Genomic DNA, 27,519 nt, shown 5'->3' with positions numbered 1-27,519 from the left:
AAAGAAGCACAGGGGGATCTGGCTCTGGGTTTGCCAAGGGAGGCTGAAAACCATGTACTTCAGTTGCCTCTGTGGTGTCACCAATGCCGCTTGATATATTCTCTGTGCATCCTCATTTAAATCTGGAAGTGCCCAGTTGGGAAGTTAGTAGGAAGGGACAGGTGAGCTCAAGGCAGGATTTGGAGGGGATGGGAGATTATTTACATCAAGCCAGAGCACCTGCTTCATCAGCTGATAAATGTATACATTAACAGTGGTTCAGTTTCTCATGTACACAAGAGGGAAAGCAGTGAGCTTTTATCTGGGGACCCTTATGATTTATGCACAAGTATGGCAGTCAGGACGAGACAGATTAGTGGTTTTGCCAGTACCAGAGATTTAGCAGGAATATTTAGAGAGATGAAAATCTGCAGTCTGAGATCTAAATCCTCTAGCCCTTTTCCACTCTGACTTCTTTATAAAAAAATTCATTTTGCCACATGAAACTCCTAAACATTTTGGGTTTTCTTTGTCATCCCCCCATAAATACAGCATAGTGCACTATCCTTATGGTATGTGAACTGGTAGCTCAGGGCTTGTATTGGCATCCCCTGTAGGTCATTCACATTCCGGAAATATTTGTCTGAAAGGCAATGAATGAAAGATGATTAATATTCCAAAGGGATATCAGACTTACTGCAAGCATCTCGTACAATGAAAACAAACAATAAAAAGGAAGCAGTGGTGAGAAGTGAAATCTGAAAGAGTCTTTCTTTCGTTTTGTAAAATGACTTTTTTCCTACTGTTGACCAATCAAAAATACCTCTACTTCTCTTTCACTTGCAGATGCTGATGTGTCATTACATTTTATCAAAAAGGCTTCTTGAATAGGAACACAATCATGCAACTGAGTGTGTCAAAACATCACACTGCTCCACTGTTTTGAAATATCTGAGGATGGAGTTACCCCTGACTACAAAGTGACAGAGAGAGAGACGGTGTGTAAATGCATCTGCACTGCCTCAGCTCCCCAGAGGAGCTCATTCAGAGGCTGTGCAGATCTCTCTGATCATGTATGATTACCAGAGTTTAAAACTAAAAGTGGTAAGAAAGTAAAGCACTCTGATATCTTTTACTGCATACCAACCTTTCTTTTCCTCATACATGTGCCGCATATGAAGCCAGTAAGTCCATTGATGATTTGAATAAAACAAAGAATAGCTTCAATCACACCGATGGCCAGGAGAATAGAGAAAAGGACAATATTCCAAAGGATGATGTTTTCAGGTTCTTTGCAAATGCTCCATGTTGTCTGGTTGAACAAATAATTGTCTCTGTGATAAAGAAAAATAATTGGCAAATTATTGGAAAATAAAGATTTGATAATGCTTTCTGTGTTACATTTTCTGAACTTATTTGCACCATGTGAGTCTCAGATTCTACTATAATTGTAAAAGCTGGTGATTCTCTTCAGGATTCTCCTTGCAGAGGTGCAATTAATGACTAGAATTGAGAGCCACATCTTTGCTTTGTTGCATGCACAAGAATCTCTCTTTTAATTTATGGCAGTGCTAATAACTAAAGAGAAAGGTCCTTAATGGTTTAAAAATGTGTCTCCACATTCTCCATTCCTGCTGTGGTTTTTCAGTCCAGTCCATTCATTGTCTCTAGCTGTGGCTCGAAGAGTGTGGTTGCAAGATTAACTTTGAAGATCCAGAGAAGATTTTTGCTTTGCCTTTCGGAAGCAGCTAGAGTAGACTCAATGAATGATGATTTAACAGATTAATGTGGCACAGTTATCAAACACTTCCTGTTGACTGTGGTGGGAGTCACAGCTCTGCAGCCTTTTGAATATGTGGTGCAACTTGCACAAGGGGTTGCTGACAAGCACAACAGAAGAAACTCAAGCAGTTTTTACCAAAGGTGATCCTTGGTCAAAGAGATGACCAGCTGGAACACGTTACTCAGAGGAATGTGAATTTAGGTGTGGACTGGGTGGACCATTGGTTCACTTTGGAAAAATTCAGATCTGCTATGAAAACGTGAGGGAGGAGAATGAAAGAAAATATGTAGAAGCTTATAAGTCATACTCACTCCAAAGTGTCATTCCTGAAAGGGTAGAGGTATTCCCCATCACCTGTGTCACACAGAGGACCCCCAATCAGCCCCAGCGAGGAGATGACTGCGCAGTATGCTCCTCCTGCAAATCCCAGCACAGCCAGGACCACCGACAGCAGCATCTGAAAGGCAGAAGACCTTCACCATCATGTGCACGGAGGCACTGAGTAGCGTGGAAAGATTACATCAAATGGGAAGGAAATGGTCTTTACCTGTTTCCTACTGTATGCTGGAACTCATAATAATAGTATGATATTTGTGGAATAAAAAATAGTTCACTTTTTTTCTGACTACTGCAACTATCCTAGATGTTAAAAGATTTCAAACTGTTTTTGTTTTACTCTTAAAAGTGGGTAAGCCCAGAGCTTTAATTATGCAGAGTTTTATACTTGACCCATCATTTATAAATAATCTGGTGCATCTTCTTTCAAAAAGCTAATATGAAACCAGTGCTGGCTTGATGTGGTCCACATTATGTGCCTTGGCATTCCCAACTCTTTGCCAAGTGCACTATTCTCAGCCCTTGTACCAGCAGAAACCAGCAAGCAACTATTGAACCAGGTATGAAAGCAACAGAATATGCATTAGTTGTTTTTGCTGATTGATGAGGAATACAAAAGAGCCTTTCTTATTTCTCCTTTCCTTCATTTTGCAACAACATGACATGTGGTTACCACTGCTTGTGTTGAGAAATCTAATGGTGTTGCATGTGGCGATGAACCAGCAGTGACTTCAATTTATATGTAATACACCTGTACGTTTTACATCGGCCACTCCCACAGAAATGTCACCTTTACTCTGTTTCAGGGTAGTTTTCTATTGATGGATGTGATGTACGTGGTTGCTGTTTGTATATGGAAACGAGAATCTCAGGTGGCTGCTACTGGTGGTGTATCTAGGACAAGCTTCCAAGAGTCACTGCTTGAGGTTGTTCACAACTCTGCCAAGAAGAAGACTGAATAAACTGTGGAGCAGACAGGCAGAGCCAGGGAAAGGCCTGGACCAGGGCCAAGGCAGCAAGACTACCTGGGAGTCGGGGCAGAGGCTTGGCTGAGGAAGCTCTTGGGAAATATCCCCATCCATGACTTGGGTTTGAAGCCAAATACCTCAGGCGTTGAGTTTCCCTGTTGCCAGCAAATACCAGTGAAGTCTAACAGCCCACAAGGAAGGTAGAAACCTTCTCCTGATGCCAGTTTTTCCAAAGAGCTCTGTACTACAGAGACAAATAGAAATATCCACCATCCATGTTGCAGATTTGTGATATACTCTTGAAAACTATTCACTATCTAAACATTTTCAAGCTGATGAATGCAGTTTCCAACTTGCCAGCTGATGATATTACTGCCTTCAGTACAGCCTCACAGGCTGCCAGTGTGTGAACGGAATTATTTTGTGTGTCCTTTTGCCTCTAAAGCAGTCCTTGAGTTAGAAGTTGCTGGTATTTCCCATGAGATTTATTTCATCATCACTGATCAATAACTGTTCTTGTTTTGTTTCACAAAGCTGGACACTCTTTTTTTTCTTTATCTGCATTTTGGCTGAGTTGCCTCTTAGCAGAGCTTCATAGTCAGCAAAATGTAGGTGATTTAGCACATTGTCTTGAACCAAAGAAGTGCTGCTTTGTAGCTGATGCACTATCTCTCACAATAAGATCACCAGCCAAGCCTTGGCACAAAGGTGAGTGACTGATGCTCTGTCTGAAACTCCTGCCTACGCAGAGCCACGTCTCCCAAACTATTTTCTCATTTACTTCAACTGTGCATTCTGCATCATGGTTGAAGGATCTTAATTGTGCTACTCATTAGTTTTAGCACAATATAACAGTATGGGGAATCCCAAAGACAATTATGATAGAAAAAGTCAAATGATCTTTTGTTACTTCTATGTTTTATGATAGTGGTGAGTACTAGCAGCACTCGTCACTTCTATCTTTGATGGCTATTCTTCGACACATGATTTCTTATTTGAAATCTGCTGGCTGTATGGCTAGCTTCAGCTCACATATTTCATTTACTGTGCACATGGTTATAGAGACAAAGACTACTTGTTGCTGCAAGGCGAGTCGAAGTTGCTGCAGGTGTTAGACTGGCTCTCCTGGGCATTTTCTAGACGGACAGTGGCATCTTACCTCTTGCAAAGGTTTTACTGACCATTTTTGCAGATTTTATTTTATTTTTTTCCCTGCTTTATCCTTCACACAATTGTCTGTCTCTGCTGAGCTGATGAAGACTTTCATCTTTCATCCTTTGAGCATTTGCATCAGGTGCTTTGGTGAAGTTACCAAGTTCCTCTTGTCCCAGCTTGTGCTGCTCTTTATTGCCCTGGTTCTTGTTTCATGCACATTTCTTTCTTCTCTGTTTCTTTCTCTGGAGGTGGCATTTTTTTGTTTTGCTTTGTTTTACTTTGTTGTTGTTTTTGTGGATTAATGTTCTGTTTGATTATCCAGCTATCTTTGCTTATCTAGGTTTGTTTGTCTGGAAAGCTGCTATGACTATTCTTAAGGAAGGCTTAGAGAAAAATAGGGCAGTACGTTTGCCAATGCAATGACAGAAGCTGTATTTGGGGGCCCTTTTTGCCTTATTGCACCGGTGCAGTGGATGTTTTCACACGTGTACACACTAAGCTGCAAGTCATGAAAGCTTTCTAAGTTTGTTGCTTTCCAAAATCATTACTCCACAATGCAAAGACAAGAAGCAATCTAGGTAGGTTTGCAGGCAACAATTTAAAATGGATTAATGGAAAAAACCTTACTCAATGCATTGTTTAATCACTATGAACTGGAGAACTCAAAAAGGTGAATAAAAACAATGCAAAATATAATTGTTGTTATTACTATTGTTGATACTTCAGCAGTGTAAAATACTTTGATGAAGCCTGAAACTATTAAACCAGGGATTGCACAAAATATAATAGGATAGTGTCCCTACCCTGAGGAAAATGGTTATGTTCTGACTGAATTCTGATCAATATTAACTCTTTAGCCTTTTATTTCTCCTATGAAAAGCAATGATTAATATTCAGTGTAAATTATCATTGTATACCTGAGGTCCCCCAAACAGAAAGGTGGCCAATCCTTTGGATTACAAAGATTCCTGAGTAGCTCCAGGGTGGGCTCTTTCCCTGACAGTAGGTAGAAGTCAGTGGACAAGTCACCAAGAGCTGGGGACCCCATATCAGGTTCACCCAGACCCACCTCACAAGGAGCTCTGGCACCTTGGGCAGTTGCTGCCATCATGCATGTTTGACCGGTCCAAGGGCTCTTCTGCTCTTGAGCACCTGATGATTCACACCATACCCCACCTCGGGTAGACAGCCCATAGGTCGGGGTGTCTGAGCAGCCCTGTGTGCGTGTCTGTGCATTTCCTTCTGCTATCCCCAAAGTAAAGTTTCCTGGAGGTTTCTCCTCCTGAAGAAGCATATTACTGGCCTTCAGATCTCCCTGCAATACTCACTTCTTTTTGCATGCTTGGAAAACACTCTTCCCCAGGAACTGTGCAGGGGAAATAAATTTTAATGCCATTCAAAGCCACTCTTTGCTCATGTCCCCATCTCATCTCTGCTTTGAGCCACGTTCTGTTTAAACCATAGGCTGACTTGTAGAGCTTCACCCCTTTCCACCTCAAAGATGTGGGTAAATTACACAGTCCCAGAAGACAACATTTTCAAAGATAAAAGTCCTCACTGAGCCTATTCTCTAGTTTGCTTTGAGTAGCTTCATCAACTGGCCATCAGCTAACTCTATATGGATACCATAGCACATAGTCAAACTTCTTTCTCAACAATATTGTAATCCTCTCTAACAGCAAGTAAGGAAGAGGAGGAACAGCTCATAGGTCAGTGCTGAGAAGATGCGGACAGGATTCCTGGCATCCCTGTGCTGCTGCTGGGAATGGCTCAGACAGCAAGAGGGCGGTGGAGGGGAGCAGAGGAGCATGGGGGCTCTGCGGATATGGGCTGTTGTAAAGCACTGAACACAGCCAAAGAAGAACAGAGAAGGGACATCTGAGCCATTGTGTAAACTGAGCCCAGTTCAGCTGGATTTCCTCTCATGACTGACCACGTTCAGCAGGTTGTGGGAGCACCCACAGTATCGATGTTTTTCACTGCTGCTTTCTACATCATTCAAAATCAGGAGAAGCAAATGGCTCAGGCAGTTGGTTCAGGGTGCCCAGGCTCACATCCCACCTCTGCAACTGGCCCACTTGGCCATTGCCAGTAAATCCTCCCTGCTATGCATGTGACATCTGGCAAAATCAATGTAATGATGTGGGATGTTGGGAGGTAATTGCTGACATCCTAATGAAGAATGTTATTTTGGTATTATGAATAATGAATTAAGTAAAACATCTTGAAGAGGTTCAGATCTTCTTATGGAACAAACTAAATATTAATTCAGGAGTACAAAAAAGACATGCTTTATTGTATAGAATATCTTGTTCCAGGATGCTAATGGGAAGGATGAGGGTTGAAAAAACATTCCTAGGTCAGTTTATTCTTGCTAATAATGGTAGCTACATAGAAATCTGTGCCCAGTGTTTGAGGACTAACAGAAATGTAGAGTCATTTGGGTTGGAAGGGACCTTAAAGATCGCCTAGTTACAATCTGCCTGCCATGGGCAGGAACACCTTCCACTAGACCTGATTGCTCAAAGCTCCATCCAGCCTGGCCTTGAACACTCCCAGGGATGGGGTACCCACAGCTTCTCTGGGCAGCCTGTTCCAGTGCCTCACCACCCTTGTGGTGAAGAATTTCTTCCTTGTATCTAATCTAAATATACCTTCTTTCAGTTTAAAGCTGTTACCTCTTGTCCTACCACTACATGACTTGGTAAAAAGTCTCTCTCTAGCTTTCTTGTAGGTCCCCTTTAGGTACTGGAAGGCTGCTATAAGGATATAGCATGCTGCTTTATAATATTCTTATTTATCATAGGAAAAAGACTCACTGGCCTTTCTCTGGATGACAGAGAGTCCAAATTGCATTTGCACCTCTCACGGGCATAGCCCTTGGACAAATGCATGCTATGGGTCAAAGCCTTCCATGGAGAACAGCCTCCGGGAAGCAGAGCTGGCTCCTCAGTGCCAGACACAGAAGCTCAGGCTTTCAACATAGGCCTGCAAAGAAGGGGATGTCTCTGCCCCTAGAGAAGTAAGCAGGAATGAACCTGTAGAAAAGCAAAATGCTGTGGGAGGGTATGGAGGAAACAGGACCAGGTGAAAGAAGGAGTAACAGGCAACCATTTCAATCTTTAGCATCGTTTCGAACAGGAGGAAGCTGGAGCCATTATTTACTTTATGTGGGTTGAAGTAAAGTAGTTTTGTTCCCGCTCTGTCTTCAACATGGCTTTACCACGGCTTCACCACAGGCAAGTCCTGGCTGACCAACATAGTGGCCTTCTATGATGGATTAAATACATCAGTGGGCAAAGGAAGGGCTACGGGTGTCATCTGCCTGGACTTCTATAAGGCCTTTGACAGGGTCTCCTACAACATCCTTCGCTCTAGATTGGAAAGGTATGGATTTGATGGGTGGACTGTTCGATGGATGAGGAATTGGCTGGATGGTCACACCCAGAGAGTGGTGGTCAATGACACAATGTCTGGATGGACACTGGTAATAAGTGGTGTTCCTCAGGGGTCCATGCTGGAACCAGTACTGTTTAATATCTTCATCAATGATATAGACAGTGAGATTGAGTGCAGCTTCAGCAAGTTTGCAGATGATGCCAAGCTGAGTGGGGCAGTTTACATGCCTGAAGGACAGGACGCCATCCAGAGGGACCTGGACAAGCTCAAGAAGTGGACCCATGTGAACCTCATGAGGTTGAACAAGGCCAAGTACAAGGTCTTGCACCTTGGTCAGGGTCAGGGCAACCCCTTGTATCAATACAGGCTGGGGGATGAAGGGGTTGAGAGCAGCCCTGTGGAGAAGGACTTGGGGGTACTGGTGGATGAAAGACTGGACATGAGCCGGCAATGTGCACTTGCAGCCCAGAAGGCCAATTGTATCTTGGGCTGCATCAGAAGGAGCATGGCCAGCAGGTGGAGGGAGGTGATTCTGCCCCTCTGCTCCGCTCTGGTGAGACCCCACCTGGAGTCCTGTGTCCAGCTCTGGAGCCCTCAGTGCAGGAAAGACATGGACCTGTTGGAGAGGGGCCAGAGGAGCCACAGAAATGATCAGAGGCTGGAACAGCTCTGCTGGGAAGACAGGCTGAGAGAGCTGGGCTTGTTCAGCCTGGAGAAGAGAAGGCTCTGGGGAGACCTTATTATGGCCTTTCCAGTACTTGAAAGGGGCCTATAATAAAGATGGGGACAGAATTTTTAGCAGGGCCTATTACAATAGCATAAGTGGTAATGGTTTTAAACTGAAAGAGGGGAAATTCAGGCCAGACATGAGGAAGAAATTTTTTACAATCAAGGTAGTGAAACACTGACCCAGGTTGCCCAGCAAGGTGGTAAATGCCTCATCCCTGGAGACATCCCAGGCCAGGCTGGACAGGGCTCTGAGCAACCTGATCTGGGTGAAGATGTCCCTGCTCATGGCAGGGGATTGGACTGGATGAGCTTTGAAGGTCCTTTCCAGCCCAAACTGTACTATGATTTTATGACGCAGCTAAGTGCTTCAGCACTTTCCCTGGGTGAGTACGATTTCCCTCATATCAGTGCCTGAAATATCATAACATTCTTGTTGGCTAACTGAGCTCTCAGCCCCAGCCCAGGGACGCTGTAGATCAAGCTCTTCTTCTGCATTTCCCTGACACGGCTATTGATGGTGGTGTGATGGTTTGTCACTGTATGTTTCCAGCTGCTGAGCAGCCATTTAAGAGCTATTGCACAAACCCTGTAGTGCCATTTCAACACATAAATATCCACTTACCCCACATCTGTTAGCGCAACATCCTGCTCCACCTGCTCCCAGCATCATGAATGCCGGCAAAAGAACCTGTGAGAAAAGCACAAGCTGAATTGGTGTGCAGTACTTCTGCTGGGATGGTTTTTAAAGTCTAGAAGCTGGGGCATCATGTTCCTGAAATACAAACCACCACCTGCTTCTTCTCTGTGAGTTACACCTGCTGAGATGTTGGTGTTTGCTGAAGAGTAACTCAGGAAAAGCGTGGGATTACAGCTAGAGCTGGCTGACAGGTTTCTGGTACAGTAATGCTGTCTGCTGAAGCTATACTGCTTCTTTTCAGCAGGGCTTTGTTGTCTTTTTCCAGGAACAAAAATGTTGGTTTGGAGAAAATGGAATTTCTACTCAGAAAAGATGAGTAGGAATTCTTACTGGAGTAAGAATTATGTCAGTTTTAATCTTCTAGGCATCCTGCTCTGGATTATAATTGGGAAATCAGTCTTAAACTTCCTGAAACACACTTGACTTTGGTTCCTTGTTATAAGCTTCTTGGAAACCTACAAAATCGACTTCACTCAACAGGGAATTCCCAGTTCAGTTCAGCTTTCTCAGAGTAATTACCAGGTGGAGCTGGACTGATACAATGGAGTCAGCAACCATCTGTGTCTCAGGATATAATGCCGCCTTACAGAGGCACTTGGGAGATAGGAAAAGCTGCATTTAGGTTGGTAGCTAGAGGGCAAGAAAGTTTCTGTGGGTGCAGCTATGCAGCCAGAGCTCTCCTGCTTCCTGGCCTCTGTCCATGACTGCTTGTGTAGGCATCTCACAGAGCAACGCAAGAAAAGAAGCATTTGATAAAGTTGGAAATGGTCCCTGTAAAGTTATTGAAAGAAGGAGACACACACCCACCCCAAACAAACAAAAAAAAGCCATAAAATGGTTTGACTATGTTTTGGAGAGAAGCCCCATATAGGACAGGAAGAGCAGAAGGTCCATGATGAATGAAGCCCAGTGAATTTATGTGTGTAGTGTGAATATTCCTGTTAAACTGTGAAGGACAGTGTTATGAAACCTGATTAGGTTTGCAGGCTGCTAAATATTTTGCAATGGATTAGCTCTTCATTGCCTTTAATGCACACCCCAGGGGCAGCCTCCAGCACCTGCAGTGGGTGCTGCACCACAGCTATGGAGGCCTGCAGGTGTAGAGCGTTAAGGTTAAAGAGATGTTCCTCTTCCCGGAAATAAGTCATCTCTTAAATAATCACAGGTGGTCCCTAAGGTAGCCTCGGTCCCTGTGTGTCATGGTCTGGCACTCAGAAGGAGAGCTAATAGCTCTGTGCATCAAACCAATACACCCTTTCCTCCAGGGCTGTCTTTCCTCTTTGGAGGTTTCCCATCTAAGCTGCGAGCACTTTTGTGTCCTTTTTTAGCCTAGTTCGGGATGAAGAGTTTGCTTGGCAGCTTTCTTTTTTTTTTGCATTGCCTAATTATAAACACCTGCCTTTTGATATGGAAATAAAAATTTGCTAGTTTTGACTGTTGTCAGTAGAATGAGGTCTATGAGTGAGCCACAGCTCCGTCAGGTGTTTTCCAGGGTTGCACAAAGGCTTTCCATCAGGAAAGACATTAGTATGACACATGGAGACAGCCGTCCTCTCTTTATTCCCTGAGCTTTTGAAATAAGGAAGCAGAGAGGTTTCGATGTCATATAAAATGCCATGGGAGAAGTAGGGGAGGAGGAAAAGGTGGGGCTGGCTGCTCAGCACTGGTGATGTATCTATCAGTCCCTGCATGAAGCTCGCAGGTGGAGACAGGTTCTCCAGCTCACAGAGCCAGGCAAGGCTGTTTGAAGTTGCCCTCACAGTCCTGGCTCAGGAGGCCGTGTCCTGCTTACAGGGGGATTCACCAAGATCAGACAACCTGTTGGCATAACTGTCTCCTCAGCCCTGGGTCCCGTTCAGGGCAACCTGGATGCACAGGGTTACGCTGTGCAGCCCTGTCTGTCCTCACTGTGGAGTCAGGTTGCGGCCCAGGCTCCAGCCACAGGGCACTCTTGCCTCTTGCTTAGCTCCCTAGGAGGCCCAGAAGCCAGTCTTCATTTTCCCATGCTTCCAGCACCTGGAAAATAGAGCTGATGATAATGCTGGTTTTTCCCTTCTCTGCACCTGTGGGCATTTGTCATGCTGTTTTCTGGAAAACAGGAGCACTCAATAGCATTGTTTGTGGATCAATAATTACTCCTACTGCTGCATTTTAAAGGTCAATGCAAATTTTTGCTCCCTGCTCACTTACTGTTCTCATTTTTGATGTATGTAGTGCTGGCCACAGGCAAGCCTCTGAGGAAGCCTTAAAAGAAGGCACACTTTCAATGAGCCTGTGACGCTCTCATGCCTAACATCTGCCTTTCCTTTCATGGAACGCCAATGACTCCTGGGCTTGCAATGATACAAATTTTCCACAGGTCTCTCATGCAGTTCCACTTTTTTCTTTAGGCTTCCTTCCACAAACCCATGCTTACGTCCAAGCTCAGAATGAGTAATAGGCCCAAGTGGTAGCTGGAAGAAGAAGCAGGCAAGCTGCTGGTGAAGAACAATTTACTGTATGATCTTATACTACATTTCTGCTTTGGGAAATATGAATCTGAACCACAACAATTGTAGCTTTTCCATAGACTTAAGTGGTAGCTGCATCATAGCCTGACTCTGAATGAGTTTCTTTTTTTTTCTAAGTTAATTATTCTTAAACATTCATTTTTTGATGCGCAGGTAGTCAGCTCTGTGCCAGTTTACCATCAGCAAAGGCTGCATAGCAGCCAGTACTTATCATAAGCATGTTGGCTTTTATCTGCACTTACATGGATAATTGGAAGAACGTAAAGGGAGACTGCTTTCTAATAAACTGGGAAGATCAGTATTCCCAAACAAGTTCCCTTCTAGTTATGGATATTCACATAAAATAATTTTTCCTGAATGGTGGAGTGGAGAAGTGGTCATACAACTTAGACATAGTCTCATACAGACCAGACCAAGTCCAAGAGGAGGTAGGTGGGTGTGTGGGAACACAAGGGTCATTTGGGATTTAAGCCATTGCAGCTCCACATTCACTGAGTGTTGGCTGGGTCTCTAACGACCACCTACTGAAAAATGTTTCAGTTTCTCCCTTAATGATTTTTGTGAACTATGTGAGAATAAAACCAGCCAGAGGAGTAACAAGGGAGTGCAGCCAATAGTGAAAACTCACCACCTCCAGCTGAACTGAGGACCTCAGCTTCACTTTGACTCATGGAGATGCGAACAGCCATGTCATCCTTCTCCACAGTGAAAAGCCAGTTCTGTTGCTTCCTCATCACTTGGAGTCCTGACTTTTATTTCAGGAATACCTTGTATTCCTGGGATCAGGGACTTTTTCAGTCTTGAATGTACTTCCTTAGTCCTGAACCCCAGCTTCCCAGTTAAGCTGCTCATATGTTTATGCAAAAGACATTTCTAGGACTTTTTGTTGTTGTTGTTAACAGAGGTTTTCTTAGCCCTGAGTTTAAAACAAAACAAATTAAAAAAAACCCATAAGAAATGGAGGAACATTTCTCTCTTACCAGTATCCCAGCTCCCAGAATGCCATGGAAAAACCAGACCAGATCAGTTATCTCGCTGAGCTGCAGAACTCGTCCATTAGGGAAGTACAGGAGGATGTTGGAGACTATGGCACATGCTGCCAGTGGGAAGAGGGTGATCCCAATGCACTTCGAACACTTGCCTGTGCACATGGTAGCTCTCTGCTGAGGAAAGACACAGGGAGGTTTGGGTTACTGCTGCACAGGGAGCACAGGATTTTAACAGTTTTCTTATTTAATGAAAGAATCAGTTTTGAAGCAAGAAATGTTCTAGTTAAGACTTTCATAGATAATCCTATTCTACAGAGCCTATTCCCTTCAGAGACTTTATTTAAAATTGAATTATTAAAAACTGGATTGTTTACCTGAACTTATTTAAAATTGCCAGGACTTATCATATGTTGGTATTAAATGAGAGTTTATTTTTAGTTGTTGATGGACAGTTGTATGTCCATTTGGAACATAAGTAACACAACCAGAGCTGCACAAATAGATGCCCTGGCTGCTGAACTTCATGGTGGGGCTGAGGCCTGGGATGGAACGGAAGGTGGATGCACTGTGTTGTCTGGGACCACTGTATTGGGAAGCAGATTTGAGATGTCCTGCAGGTCTAGAAGAGGAGATGACTGCCAGGAATGCCACAGAAACACTCAACTGTGCCTTGGTGCTGGGGCAGATTGGGGAACCTCACCAGGGCCCCTACCAGCTTCATTTTCTCTATTTCAGTCAAAAACATACTCTCAGAAAGAACTGGAGTATATTTTGTTACTGTTTTCTGTGGTGTACTTATTATGCAAATAAGAGTAGATAAGACTGTGGATTTTGGGGCTGTTTGGCCCCAGTATCTGAAAAACTGGAAGCATGTCCAACTCTATGGCTACTTGCTAAGGGCAGGCCACAAAATCATGTTCAGAGATCTGCCATAATGTGTAAAAGAGCAGGTTAGTATTTCACAGTGGTCAGGTTCTTCTTTTAAAATCAAAGAGTCAACAGGCATCTCTGTAGGTCTCCAGTCTAACCTCCTGTTGAAAGCAGGACTACCACCAACACCAGGTCGCTGTGTCAGCCATGGCTTTGCACAGCTGCGCCTTGAAAACCCACAAGGATAAAGCTACCACCATCTCTGTGGGTGACCTCTTGGAGGGCTGCTTCAACCTCACGGTGCAAAGATCTTTCCTCGTGTTCAACCTGAATCTCCCAAGCTGTAAACGTGGCCGTTGCGCCTCATTATATCCTCTCTCATCACTTCATCACCTCTGTTACTTCCTTACAAATTGACGTAGGCTGCTGTTAGATCTACGTTCACCAAAGTGAGCAACCCCAGCTCATAATGCCCCCATGTTGTGATCTAGAGATGAAAAGACTGATCAATATCAAAGTGGATCCACAAATATTTCTCCACATCAGGCTGTCGATTTCAGACTATTTTAACTAAGATGATTGAACTTTCACACTACCATTAACTTCATGGCATGAACTGGTCACAACTTCTTCATGATGTTTTATCATAGCTTCGCTCCAGCTCAAGCCTTTCAAATGCATAAAAATATAAAGTGTCAATCTGTGGGTTTCTGTCCTCAGAGAAAGCTGACAGTTCGTGACAAAGATGGGTTTGGTCTACCATGAGCAAGTTATAAAATGTAAGAAAAGGAAAATAATCTCCATACACACAATTTCAGTATACACACCAGTGTTACACATGCACACACGCACACATGCATGCATACAAGTGTTACATGCAAATAGTTTTTGTAATAGCCAAGGCAGTAAGCAGTGAAATGTCCATCAATTTAGTCATGTGTGTTGGCTAATCTTGAAAGTTTTGTGACAGAAGTTGGTGATGAGAAGGTATTAAGCGGGATAAGAGTGCAGAAATCAACCAAAGTTGGGTTCCCAAGCAAAAAAGCCCAAGTGAAAGACAGTACAAATATGACTTTGAGAAAGCCAGAGACAGGCTGAAATTGGCTTCATTGACAGAACAAAGACATGAAAGAGGTGAAGTAGAGCACAAAGAGAGACCAATATCCTCAGACCTCTGTAACTGAGAGGGAAAACAGAAAGACTTTATGGGGTGCTGTATATTGCTGTGAAGTAGCTGGGGCTGCCAGAGACAACTTCTGAGTTTGCATTTCCATAGCAAAAAATTTGCATTCTCTGCTGCTGCAAGTTTAATTAGAGTGCTTATACGCTTTATCTTCTGAGCACTTTACAATCATGTTGTGCCTTTTAATCCAGCCTTAAAACAAATTAACTGCCATTAAACTATTACAGAAGGAAACATTTTTAACAAAGATGTTTCTTGGTTAATGGCCATTGCCTATTGTTTATATAGTGCTCAAAACTGGGCAGGAAATTTTGCAAGCCTGTGAAAAAAGCCACAGCTCAAAGAGAGAAGAATCTAAGCAGACCAACAATGAAAGATGAAGCAGGAAGAGAGTGGAGGGAAGTGTAAAGAATATTGGATATTTCACCCATCTTTCTCTTAAATGCCTGATGCATGCTGGTTTTTTTTTTTTACATTGACTTTTGCCTATCTGCTTTCACATCTCGTTCTAACTTCTGCTTTTCCATTCATCTGTCCAAACTCACCTACTTCTCCTCCTCCCAGAAAGAAGCAAACAAGCACAGGCACAGCCTGGCCTCCTATAAAAGCTAAGTCTTGTAGGTGAGTTTTAAGTGCTCTTCTGCATCTTTTGCACATAGCTAGAGGGCCCAATTCTTGCCCAGTGCAAAGGAACATGATGCTGATTTGGCTGGAAGAACGGGGGTTTAGAGACCATTCTCTCTGACCTATCTCAATACCACTTCATACTGCAAAGAGAACTTACCTAAACATTAATCACCAGACCTTGCAAGAGCTTCTACCACCAACATCAATGATGTTTTGCTACCTGTGTACATCAGAGGATCTAACCATGTTATTACGGCTTAGGAAAACACTCTGGGTTGCCAGAAGCACTCAAAATGCTTTATTTATTGAGCAAACAAAAGCACTTTCTACAGCTTTGTTAAGCAAGGTAGCCAGAGCAAGTTTCTCATTTTTAAGTAGGGTTTTATAAAATGTCGCTTATTTATGCTGAGGGAAGCAGGTAAATATCTTTGCTTACCTTCTACACAGGGCTAAGATGGCCTCCAGGCTCCAGAGTTTCCCACAGCTGGCTTTGGGCTCTCCAGCTCCTCTCCCCTGGAGCGTGGTGGTCCAACAGAGGCACAGCAATGATTTTGGGCAATGGCCTCTGTTAATCAAATAGCTGTTTCTCTCCAGAGAATGAGGAAATACCCTGAGTTGTCTCTGGTTGGCCAGTGTGAGGTTGGCCTGCTACCCAATATTATTGATTATTTTAGGGCAGTGTTCCAGTGGTCAATGCCTTGTCCCCCCTGGGACACGCAGATCTGAGCAGCGGAGACCTTTCTACTGTTGCAACCATGTCAACCATGTGCAGTTTGTCAGAAGAGGAGAGGTAGGGATGGCAGGAGTGCAGGCACATGAAGAGGAGCAATGGATGCATAGCAGAAAAATGTGATTGAAACATGAAGCGGCGGCACAGCAAAGTACGGCCATTGGTGTGGAGTCATCTTCTGCACAAAATTTGACACTGGCTTTGCTGTGAAGTGTTCTGCTGGGACAGCTGGGTGAGGAGAGTGGAGATGGGAAGGGAAGAGAATTCTTAATAAGGCAGGGGAAAAATAAGGGAGAAGGGCAGAAAGGCTGGAGAAAGGGTAGATGTGTGACCAAGTGAAGAAACAAGGAAAGAAAAGCACAGTTCCAAGGACGAGAGAGTGGGAATATGGAAGGGAAACTGAAGACTCACTTTGGCAAAGGAGAAGAGAAAGGTAAAAAGAAATACTAAGAATGGTCCAAGAAATTAAAAACACAGCAAAGGGTATGAAGAAATGTTAAAATTCAACAGGGAAAAGACTCATACTGAAGAAAGAGGGGTGTAGCCATTTTCTTTTGCAGAAAATATAGTAATAACTCTTAAAATATGTCCAAACACTAAACCATATCATTGTATATGTTACTCAGTAGGTTAGGTTTGGCCTCAATCAAGTTAGGAATATGCTCAGTTCTCTCTTCAACTGAAAACATGTCCCCTCTGGCAGGCACCTGCCATTGCCTTGTTCTCAACATCCAGGTGAGTGACTTGATCACAAAAACATCAATGAAAGGGGCATGTGAATGAAAGCAAAGTTGCAAAGTGTTCAGCTCTCTGCCTTGCTGTCTCTCATCTTCATTCTCATTGTTGGAGAAAACTTCTTACAATGAAAAATTGGTTGTGTAGGGTGGAATTCATCTCACATGACTTCAGATGTCCATGAAGTAGATGTTACCCTAGATTACCTTTATTCCTAGTGAGAGAAACAGACGCTTTTAAGGAAAAAAACCACCATATCTATCTTAGGAATTACTGAGGGTTACAATAAATCATTAATGGTGAAAGAATATCAACACTTTTTCAGGCTAAATGTTGACATCTGTGGTCATATGAATCCCATCCATGAAGACTACCAGCGTGGCAGAGTGGATGCAAAAGCACAGAGGCAACGCCTGAGACTTCAGTCCCCAGGTTGTGTGGTTAATACCATCAGTGTTGGAGAATGCAGGGAAGGTTGTCTTCATCAGTGATTCACAGCTAACGAAAATCTTAAGAAAGTCCATGGAATGATCTCAGGCAAATAAACTTCATTACGGTGGAAGTGGCAAAAAGACTGGAAACTGAGTGGAACCCACTGAACCCAGTGCCCCAAACTTCAGCTGACATCAGTGGCAACAGCATTTCCCATGTTTTATGTGGTGGTGCTGAAACCCTAAGGAAAAGGAAGAAAATATGTCTCAGACAATCTTCAGACAGGGCAAAGGCACAAGGTCTAATAGCATTTAAAGCATTTAAATAATTAAATTTAGAACAACTTGAACAACACCAGCACTGACAATTGGGGCACCTGGAGGGACCTGCCAGCTTAAGTAGAGAGTTAAGAAGCAAATAAGGAAACTTCATGGAACTTAAGATGAACCCTCCACCTAAATCTCATATTCAGTTGCTTGTATTTTTTATAGACTCTTACTCTATAATATTTGCAGGTACCACCTTTCCCATTCTCACATAGCTAACACTCTCATTTGGGCCTCGCATCCTTGATTTTGGTTCTGGTTTTCCCTGATTTTGCCCAGCTCGTAGCCCTTTGGGTTGATGTGCAAGGCTCACCTCTATAGTTTTTTATCTGTACTGTGTCCCAGCACCACGCATTCCTTTAGTAGCTTTTTAAGTTTCCTCTCTTCACCTCCCAAAGCCTATCCCATCCTACCATACTTCATCTGTTACTTATCATTAGTGTCTAGACTTGATACTCAGACTTAATTGTGTCTCTTAATTTCAAATATAATTCAAATCTAGTTCTCCACTGAATGCTTAATAGTTTTCAAACAAGTACACAATGAGCAGAACTGATATTTTATTAGCTTTGTGCTTTTCCATTTGCCCACAGCAATCCGTTGTCTTTTGTTCTACTACATAGATTTCAAATTGTTTGGAACCAGTTCAGTGTTTTCATTTGTGTTTGTGCAACTCTTTGTACCAAGGGACTTAACCAAACATTAGGGCTTCTAACTATTACAGAAAAATAAAGATACCAGTAAGCTGTATTAAACACAGTCCTCATACTGCTTCAGGAATATCTTTGGATTTGCTCATTACTGAGGAGGATCTATATTCAGTCTTTGATGAGATCTGAACTGAACACTGCTCATTGTGGAGTACAGAAAGAATTTCAAAAAGAACAACAAAAGAAAAGTCCCTATTAACAGCAGAGAGCCTGACTCCTACCTGTTTTTCTGCAGTGCTAGACAGATCCTAAAGAAATTAAAAAAACAAGCTCTAGAACACTTAGAAAAACTGAGCTTTGTCTGTGAAGCATTTAGTGGCTAAGATGAGTGTATACAATTGTGTACATCTATTTTTCCCACTGCAATATTGACTTTGAAGGCAATGAAAGCATTTTGTGTTCCACTGATCAATGCCCCCTGATTATATTGGCTTGCTGTACATCAGCTCTGGTCCTCATTTTGTTTCTATCCTTTTAGCTATAAACTCTTTATTAATTTTCCAGCTACGTGTAGTAGCACGGGTGCAGAGAGAAAAAACGTAAATATGGGGAAAATCCTGTTCACCATGCTAGAAGTGAAAACCATTCCAGCCCTACAATTTCCCTGTGTGGTGCAATGCATGAGCTAGAAACTGAAGAATTACAGCCCCGTGCAGGTTTTTGAAGGGCATATCTGACTGACCACTTACTCTATTAATAGATCTATCCATTTAGAATGCAACTGTGGTGTGCTAATGAGAAAATGCCCTTTTTGCTGCTGATACCTTGTGTAAGAAAGAACCAGGCAGCTCTGCTGTTGTTTATTCTAGTACAAATCTTAAGTGGTTCCTCTAAAGTCAAACCTTTATTCCAGGTACACAGTGATACTCCACTCAATTTAATTTTTTTCCACTTCGGCACTATGACATAAATTATCCCTTGCTGCTGTTTTCTGTGACACTTATTAATGTTTTCTTCAAGTGAGAGAAGGGGAAGCTGGTTTTACCAAAGCAGAATCAGGAAGCAAGCTGCTCTTAAGAGGCTTTTTCTGAGCTGAGCTGGTTCTGAAAAGGTTTGTCATAACCTGCCCCAGACCCCAAGCTGGCTCTCTCTGCTCTTGCAGCAGATATCCAAGTTAACATGTCTGCCTGTATCCAGGAGCATGTGGATGCCCTGTTAAGGTAGAAACAGCAAGGTGAAATGGCAGGGACAGTGTTATTCAGGTTTTCATTTATCCAGAGTATCCCAGACCCACATAAACCCAGCTAATAAAGACTTGATTGCATGACAAGAGCACCGAGCAAGATGAGGGGCAGCTAAGTGCAAAAAGGCTCAAGTCTTTTATCAGATCAGAGGTAACCACAGTAAATAACATCAAACAACTGAGTGGTACAGCTTACGGTGCTTATATTAAGAATATATATGAGCCTGAAGAGCTGAAATGGAAGTTGTTCTGGACCAAGTTTGAAATAGGCTCTCCACAATCTTTGGAAGTATATTTACTGTACGATACCATCACGCACACGTGGTCCTAACACACAGCTTGTTCTGGATGTGTGCTTCACAGGGACAACAGCTTAAATACCACACAGATGGATCTTATCTTCTATTTTACCTGTGGTGTGGGGTTTTTTTTTGTTTGTTTGCTTGTTGTTGTTTTGGTTTGGTTTGGTTTTGTTTTGTTTTCCTTCCCCCCTGATACTTGGTTCCCTTCTTTCTTTTTCCTTTTATCCTTTATATGCACAACTCCCTCTTCTACATACTTAGGCTCTCTGAGATGGCATCTAGAGTCTGCTGAGCAATTTTCCCCCTCTGATGATGGTTCACACATCATTGACTCTGGGGACACTAGTGCCACTGGAAAGAGGTAGTCCTTTAGGAATAAACCCCATGGTTGTCAGTGACACTGTGAGCCTGGGGCACACCACATGTTTGCACAGCCAAAGCTTTGCAGAAGTACCTTCTGGGATGAGAGGGAACCACGCCAAAACAACACCCAACAAGCTCTGCCCGTCCAGCGAAGTATTACCCACTGCTTGCTTGTGTGCATGTGTGTTCATCTGACTTATCGCAAAGCTCAGTTTATTTAATTATGTGAGTGTTTTGTCCAGGGACAGCACTGTGTCAGCCCCACTGTTTTCTAAAATGGCAATGAACCATGACCTGTGGCCAGTGGTTGTTTGTGCTCCTAGTGCAGAAGAACACTGTCACTATCCAATATTAAAATAATTAGAGGTTTGTGCTTTCATTTTGCTGGTTTCATGCAAAACTTCTTTCTGGTTTTGGCTCAAAGGTATTTCTCATCCCTGTGTTTTGTCACTGGGTTGATCCAAGTGTGTGCTCAGGGTGCAGGTGAATTAGGAACTTAAAGCAGTACCCACTGGAAAATGCTCCTGTTTACCTGACCAAATGGAATAAATGTTGCTTCTTTTGGTGATCCTTCTCCTCCCTTTCTAACTTGCCCTGAACTGCCCTGTCTCTTCCAGGAAGCCTTCAGTAATGAAGACTAAATGTTGGGAAGATAGTGAAGAAATGTGGGTTTTGTCAAAAAACCGCTCATTGCATTTTTTAGAGATATTTGGCACTGTCAGGAGGGCAGGTTTCTGCAGTCCAGGGTGGTATCTCTGGTCAGATTGAAAGACTCGTGGCTTGGCTGGGTAACCTGGGAGAGATTAAAAACTCCCATGTGAGGATGAGGTACCTGGAGCACCAACTCTGACCAGAATGAAAGAGGAGGGCAACAGCCGAGAGGTTAGGAGCGATCATTAAGTATCTTGTTACTGCAACGGGGACTGTCCTGTCATTAACCACCCCCATCTGGTTTTGTGCCAAAAAAAAGAAAGAAAAAGAAAATCAATACTAGTTGCATTGGCATAGCTGTAATGTTTCAAACATGTATGTGGGGCCAGGCTTGTAGCCAGAATTACTGCTTGCTGGTAAAAGTACTTGCTACTTACTTTGCCTGTGTTGGAGAAACTGATATATGTGTGAAAAAAAATGCATAAGCCTTTGGAAATACAGCTGGTCTTGGGATCCTGAGGTCTGTCTGTTTTTCCAGCTGGTGCTGGCTCATTGAAGAAAGCACAATCCATCCTCTCGCTGATGCTGAAGTAGTTAGTTTGGGTTCACTTTGGGGCAGAACAGTAATTTAAATGTCCACATATCTTATGTCGCAGAAGGGCCTGATGCAATTAGGGTAATAGTTCCCAAAGAGTGAAGTGCCTTTGGACATTTCTTAGAACTGTCTGGGTTTCTGAAAGTGGTTGTCTGTTTGCACAGACAATTGCATTACAAAATTTTGCCAGAAAATAAGCAATCTCCATTTTCAAACTATACTTTTCTGCCCCTATGTCCACTGGAAGGCAGTTTCAGGGCTTTTTTGAGAGTGAGGGGATGCTGAGGAAGGTGGATTACCGGCATTTTTTTGTTGTCTAAAATTACGTACCAAAAGGAGACATAAGTAATAGTCCTTTCTGAAAACGTGACCTGTCTCTGCTTACCCACATATCTCTGTCCTTGGAGATATATCATCTCCATCCTTGGATATATTCAAAAGTCATCTGGGTGTGGTCCTGGGCAGACTTCTCCAGGTGGCCTTGCTGGAGCAGGGGGATTGGACCAGATGATCTCCAGAGGTCCCTTCCAGCCTCAGCTGCCCTGTAGAGGTGTGGCTCTGTCAAGGACTGTGATATATAGGGACAAAAGCACAGCACTGGGGTGACTCAGGGACAGCTGCACAGCTCTTTGCTGAGTGCCACAGTCATGCTGGCAGCAGTGCCACTGTGCTGCCACGGGCTTTGGTCGCTGGTCCCGGTAGCAGAGCTGGCTCGAGTCCACAGCTCCCCCACAGCTGGCATGAAGAAGATATCAAAAAGCTGGACTTAAAAAGATGAACAAACTGTCTGGCATATGTTGCCGTCATTCCTCGGTGGTGTAATCTCTTCTTTACATTAGGGTGTGGGCCTAAACTGAGCTAAGAGCACGACGTGCATTGACTGCGATGACGGCAGGTCTCCAGAGGATGGGGGAGAAAGACAAGAACCTGCGGAAGTGTTAAAAGGGAAGATAATGGGTGGAGACAGGATCATAAAAGAGTTAGTGAGAGATGAACCCACACACATTAAAGAAATGAAAAACCTGGAGTGCCTCCTCCATTGGGCAATCTCGCCCTGTGCAAGGCTGGGGCTTTGTGACTGGGTCTTGCCCCATCAGCGGCACAGGGACGCAATGAGCCACGATGTCTGTGGCCATCAGAGGGAGCTTGGTGAGAGCCCAAGGATGAAACACAGACCTGGAAACCTGAAGCAGTGCATGGAAGATAGTTGTTCAGCTTTTTGAACTTATTTTTGATACCCTTATGACATTTGTAGTATTGCGTATGGTTATGATGAGATAAGGATGCGCTTCCCTATGACCTGCCAGAAACATCGCTGCCTTTTCCTCACAAGAATTGCTTTTTGAAAGAGGCTGAGATTCTTTTAAGAGTAATTTAATAATTTTATATAATAACAGCTTGCATCAGGCAACCTCATCTCATCATAAGCTCACAAAAAATGCAGCTGATGTTGCCCAAGCCTGTTCACCAGCTGAGATTAAATGAATGGGATGCTTTTATTTGGGAAAAAGTAAACAAGAAAACCACCTGGATTCACAGAGCAGAGGAAGGCTCACCAAAGACATTGTGGATCCAGCTACAACCTCTTTCCACAGATGGGCTGAAACTATCTCTGAAGGAGGTGAAGGATGCAGATACCAGACTGCTGGGCCAGCCACGTACTCCCTGGCCCAGGATGTGCCTCCACGTCCCTTCACACTCTGAAGGAAAGGTGAGATGGATCAGAATGGTGCATCTCACCTCAGAGCACCCCAGCCCCGCTACACCACTGGCCTTGGTCGTGTTTTCCACCCCCTCTGCTGAGCCAGTGCCAGCCCTTTCACAGCCACCAGCAGGAGGTTTCAGCATCTGGCTGGGAGCCACTTGGTTCTTTTACGCCTCTACCTGTCTGTCTGTCTAGTCAGGCAATAGATAAAGGAACAAATTACTGCAGAGCATCACATCACCACATTTAAACTCCTCTGTGGTGTGCACCCAGCCCTTGGCTCCTGGGGCTCACTGAATGCCTGGAAGGGAAGAGGGATGAGCCACCACCAAGACCACACTCATCTTCATGCTGAGCAAATGATTGACAACAACCTGTTACCACCAAGAATTTGTCTTACATATCCAAATACCTCAACTTGTTCTTCAAGAATTTTGACCTTTTTATTTTTTTTTTTTAATGAGTGAAGTATTTTCAATCATTGTGGCTGCAGAGAAAAACTTCCAAGCTTGATCTGCGCAAAAATCAGAGGCCAAATAAGGAGAATTAGCGTTTACTATATTTTGTAAAAAACTTTTCCTTTTTTGAGAGCCTGGCTTGTGATTTTTAAATACCCCAGAATAGTGATATTGTGCTTTTTGCCTAACAGGGCACTTTTTAAAGCCAGCTGTTGCAAAAAAACTGTGTGCGGTAAGTCACTAAATGCATTGCTTTTCTTTGGGCTTGTGCTCCTTTCCTGGCTGGTAAGATTAGGAGCACTGCAGGGCAGGGAGGGTGTCTGTCTGTGTATTTGCACTGTGTCTTGCTACTTGTAAAGGAAGCAAGTAATCATCACCCTTGCTGCTTTCATGTCTACTTGCACAATAGAAATAATTAATAGCAATAGTAATGCTTTGCCTATCTGCGGCTCCTTTCATCTGAAGACCTTAAAGTGCTTGACAAGCATTAACTAAATTAGCTTCCAAATACCTGGAGAGAGAGTCAGAGTTAATGATCCCCACTTTGCAGCTGAGCACACAGGAGGAGAAGTGAAGGCTGAGTTACAGTTAGTCAGCTGAAATCGTATTTTCTCCATTCGAGGAGGTTGCTCAGCACTTGTGAGGCTCAGGCTGTTTTCTCAGGTGCCCAATGTTCACTTTTTACTTCCGAAACATACAGGCTGCGGACCTGTGTGATCTGCCCAAGTCCTGCCGAAGCTGGAAGAAGCATTTCAGACACCGTGACTCATGAAGTTTCCCATTCACACTACTGGCCTGGCCTGGGAAAGGAGCCAGCTCTGTTGACACCATGTTGGCATCATCGTGAGCACACAAAACCAGGATGACTGTATCTGAGTTAGTCCTGACTTCAGAATTGCAAGCGGACTCCAGTGTAGAATGGCTCCAGCTCTTACCCAGGGGTGGTGCAGCTGTGTTGGCATCATGCTGTATCTTGCTTCATAAGCCTTTTGGAGAGGGATCTGCATCTGAGTCTTATATGCATCATGGTGCAGGCTTACCAGGCTGCAACTCTGCCACAGTGTTCACTATCCCTCACTTGCAAAGAAAGATGCCAAGAGCCCTGACCAACTCTGGGATCTTAAATCACAGTTATTTTATCACCTCCATGTTAAAACAAGGGTGCTCTGCACCTCCCAGGGCTGTACTCAGGAGCAGAAGGGAGAGACTGGGCAAGAGGTGGTCAGAGAAGAAATACCCAGTAGGGACTATATAAGTTTCAGAACTAACTTGGAATGACAGAAAAAAGACAAAGGATGTTTTGGAAGAACACAGCAAGCTCTTAAATGTGATAACTGGGTAGGTGGAAGGGAAAGGTTTTTATCCGTAGACTGTGCAATTTCCAATTGTCCTTTTTAATATTAGAACTGAAAGTTTTCCGTTCCAGGAATGGCATTCTGGCTGTAATTTAGGCTTCTTCAAATAGAAAGCAACAGAGTCGCTGAAGAGCAGTTGGACTGCTCTTTATTGCAGAGCTTCATAGACATGGATGAAAGACAATAAAAGTGCTGGCAGTCATCTGCAGAACCCATAAATCACATTGTTTCACTGTGGACAATCATGCAGCCTTCCACAATGTCATGATGTTTTCCTCACTTTTTCCTTTTCAGGCAGAGAAACTGGACAGATGATGTGATCTGAACAGCAGGTAACTTCTGTTAGCTCCTCCACTGCACACAACACACTGCAATTCAATCAGCAGACCCCAAGCAAAGTGTCAAAAGCCTGCTGGGAATTTGCAGGTTTATAACACTCCTGGGGTTGTTTTGCCTGGCAGAGACGAGTTTGCCACAGTTTGGAAACCCCGTGTGCAGATGCAGTCACATAATTTCTTTATTTTCTTCCTGCAATGCTCAATACCTACCATTCTGCCACCTGCTTTTAATAGTCCTGGTTAGTTTTCCAGTCCTGGAGTTTTCCCATTTACTCGTAGAGAAAATGGGGCAATTATCTCATAGGAGGAAAACAAGGGACACATTTCCTCTGGAGTAAGCAAGTAGGTCAGTGCTGCAAGACATGACAGAAGAGGATCCTGTGATGCCCACGGCATGGCTGGAGGAGGCTGGGCAGGCAGCAGAGCTGCTCAGGAGAGAGCTGAGGTGGCCCTTGGTGCTGGCACTGCTGCAAGCAGGCAGCAAAGGTGGGTATGATAGGGTTTCAGCACGCGACCAGGTCACAGCATCACTCCCACAGTGAAAGTACAACACCCTGCTCTCCACCACCCTTGTGTTCAGAAGGAAGGTGATGTGACAGGAGGGATGTCGCCTTGCTTCCAGCACTGGATGGGGAGCCAGGAGATTGGGCTGACTTCCTGCATGAGCACCTGGAAGTTACCTCGTCTTTCTCTTTCATCATTTGTATAATAGGGTTAATAAAGACTCTCTCCCCCACAGTGATGATGTAAAGTTAAGCTCTTTCATGTTTGTTAGGTGCTACAATGGGCAGCAAAATAGAAACCAGGAAATAATGTACCTTGAAGTTCTGTAGAGGTATTAGCCTTGTTTTAACAGTGCAGATATTACATGAATTACCACACGCAAGGAGCTTCTTCTAATTAGGATCAAAACTTCATTTTTTTAGCTTTGCTTTAATGGCTTTTGAGGCTGAACACATTTCACTTGCCCAGCCTATTTGGCAGTTTATTATAATCTCTTCAAACTTGCAGCTGCTTTCAGTACAGCGTTAAATGCCTTCCTTCTCATTATGCATCCCTTTACAATCTTCTAATTTAAGTGTCTTTTTTTTTTTTCAATGTATAATTAGTTTTTTTCAAATTATAAATTCAGCTATGGTATCGTCCTTTGTCATTGGTGTAGCAGATATAGGATTTGTCTTATAACTGTGATGGAAAGGAAGGGATCTGTGCACAGTTTCTGGTATGACAGGAGCCCTCTTTTCCATTTCACACCTTGGTTGAAGATTTGTCCGCAACTGGTAATGTACCAAAGTAGCTGTTCTGCAAGGAGAGCATCTGCATGGAGATGTGCGGAGAAAATTATTCTGCCCTAATGATCTTCAGATAACCATTGCGGTAAATGCCCAATTGTGACTCTGAGCTGGTTACATGGATGGAACCCAAATGGTTGGAGGACAACGCTGAGGAGCCATGTGGGCTCTGACATGGGAATCTGGAGGGCTGGGTTCAGTCTCTGTCCTGCCACAAAGACCTCTGGGCAGATATGAGTCAGGTCCACACTGGGCCACCTGTAATGTGGGCTATAGCTACACTTCTAATATCCTCACCGATTGCAGATGTGTGTTATTCTTGTAGTTTCAGTGGCTTTTTTGTCTTTCTGTTTCCTACAGTTTCAGTGCTCAGACTTGGAATACTCCTGGGAAGTGCTGTACATGCCAAGGAAGCCTTTCTCATCAAAGTCCTATCCAGACTTGCAAACAGAAGTAGCGGATGCCTTGAAGGGCTGATGACTTTTGAAATTTCCAACCAACCTGTGTGAACTCAGGAGGTTCAGATAATTCAAATATACCTTGTGTCACTATCCAAGACTATAACATGAGGTTTACCTTCTGCTCACTACTGCTGCAACTTGGAAAATTATTAGAAAGTGCAATAGAATTTGTTTTTTACAGGTGTACTATGAGGGTTTTGTATTTAATGTGTGTTGGTGACTGGAGAGTGAGGGAAAACTGATGGAGGGGGAGGATGGGTCGGTTAAAAGAGTGGTGTGAAACTTGGGAGGGTGTAACTCAGTTCCCAGCTTTACCACAGGCACTCTTTGTCACCTTGGGATGGTCACTGAAGGCACAGTTCCAGGTGTGGTGGCAATAGCAGCTGAGGGTAGTCTTATGCTGGAAACAAGCAGACTAATTCCTCAATCTAGATTGCAGTGCAGACACAAACCAACATAGCAGAGGGACCAGGAAGGAGTGTCTATGACTGCAAACTCTAATGCTGCCAAGAAGAAGTAGAGGGAGCAGGGTAATCAATCTGCTTGAACACCAGCTCATCATATGCCCAATGGAGAACGCAAACTGGGTTTCAGTACATAGTCTGAATAAAGTGCTCATCTCTGAACTCATTTGCTTAAATTCAAGAAACTGCAGATG

General features: G+C 43.6%; 1 protein-coding gene across 1 annotated transcript; it reads right to left on the bottom strand.

The window, feature by feature from the left end:
- Positions 1 to 1,111: 1,111 nt before the first annotated feature.
- On the bottom strand, positions 1,112 to 12,707 carry LOC308037088 (transmembrane 4 L6 family member 1-like; the record flags this gene model as incomplete). Its single annotated transcript, XM_080338592.1, has 4 exons — positions 1,112 to 1,313; positions 2,074 to 2,219; positions 8,972 to 9,037; positions 12,537 to 12,707. 4 exons carry the CDS (start codon positions 12,705 to 12,707, stop codon positions 1,112 to 1,114), a joined length of 585 nt encoding a protein of 194 aa, XP_080194718.1.
- Positions 12,708 to 27,519: the final 14,812 nt, after the last annotated feature.

The sequence above is a fragment of the Nesoenas mayeri genome (assembly GCF_963082525.1).
Source record: "Nesoenas mayeri genome assembly, chromosome: 1".
Lineage (NCBI taxonomy): Eukaryota > Metazoa > Chordata > Aves > Columbiformes > Columbidae > Nesoenas > Nesoenas mayeri.
The sequence above is the reverse complement of the archived record's forward strand: the minus strand, read 5'-3'. Positions and strand labels throughout refer to the sequence as shown.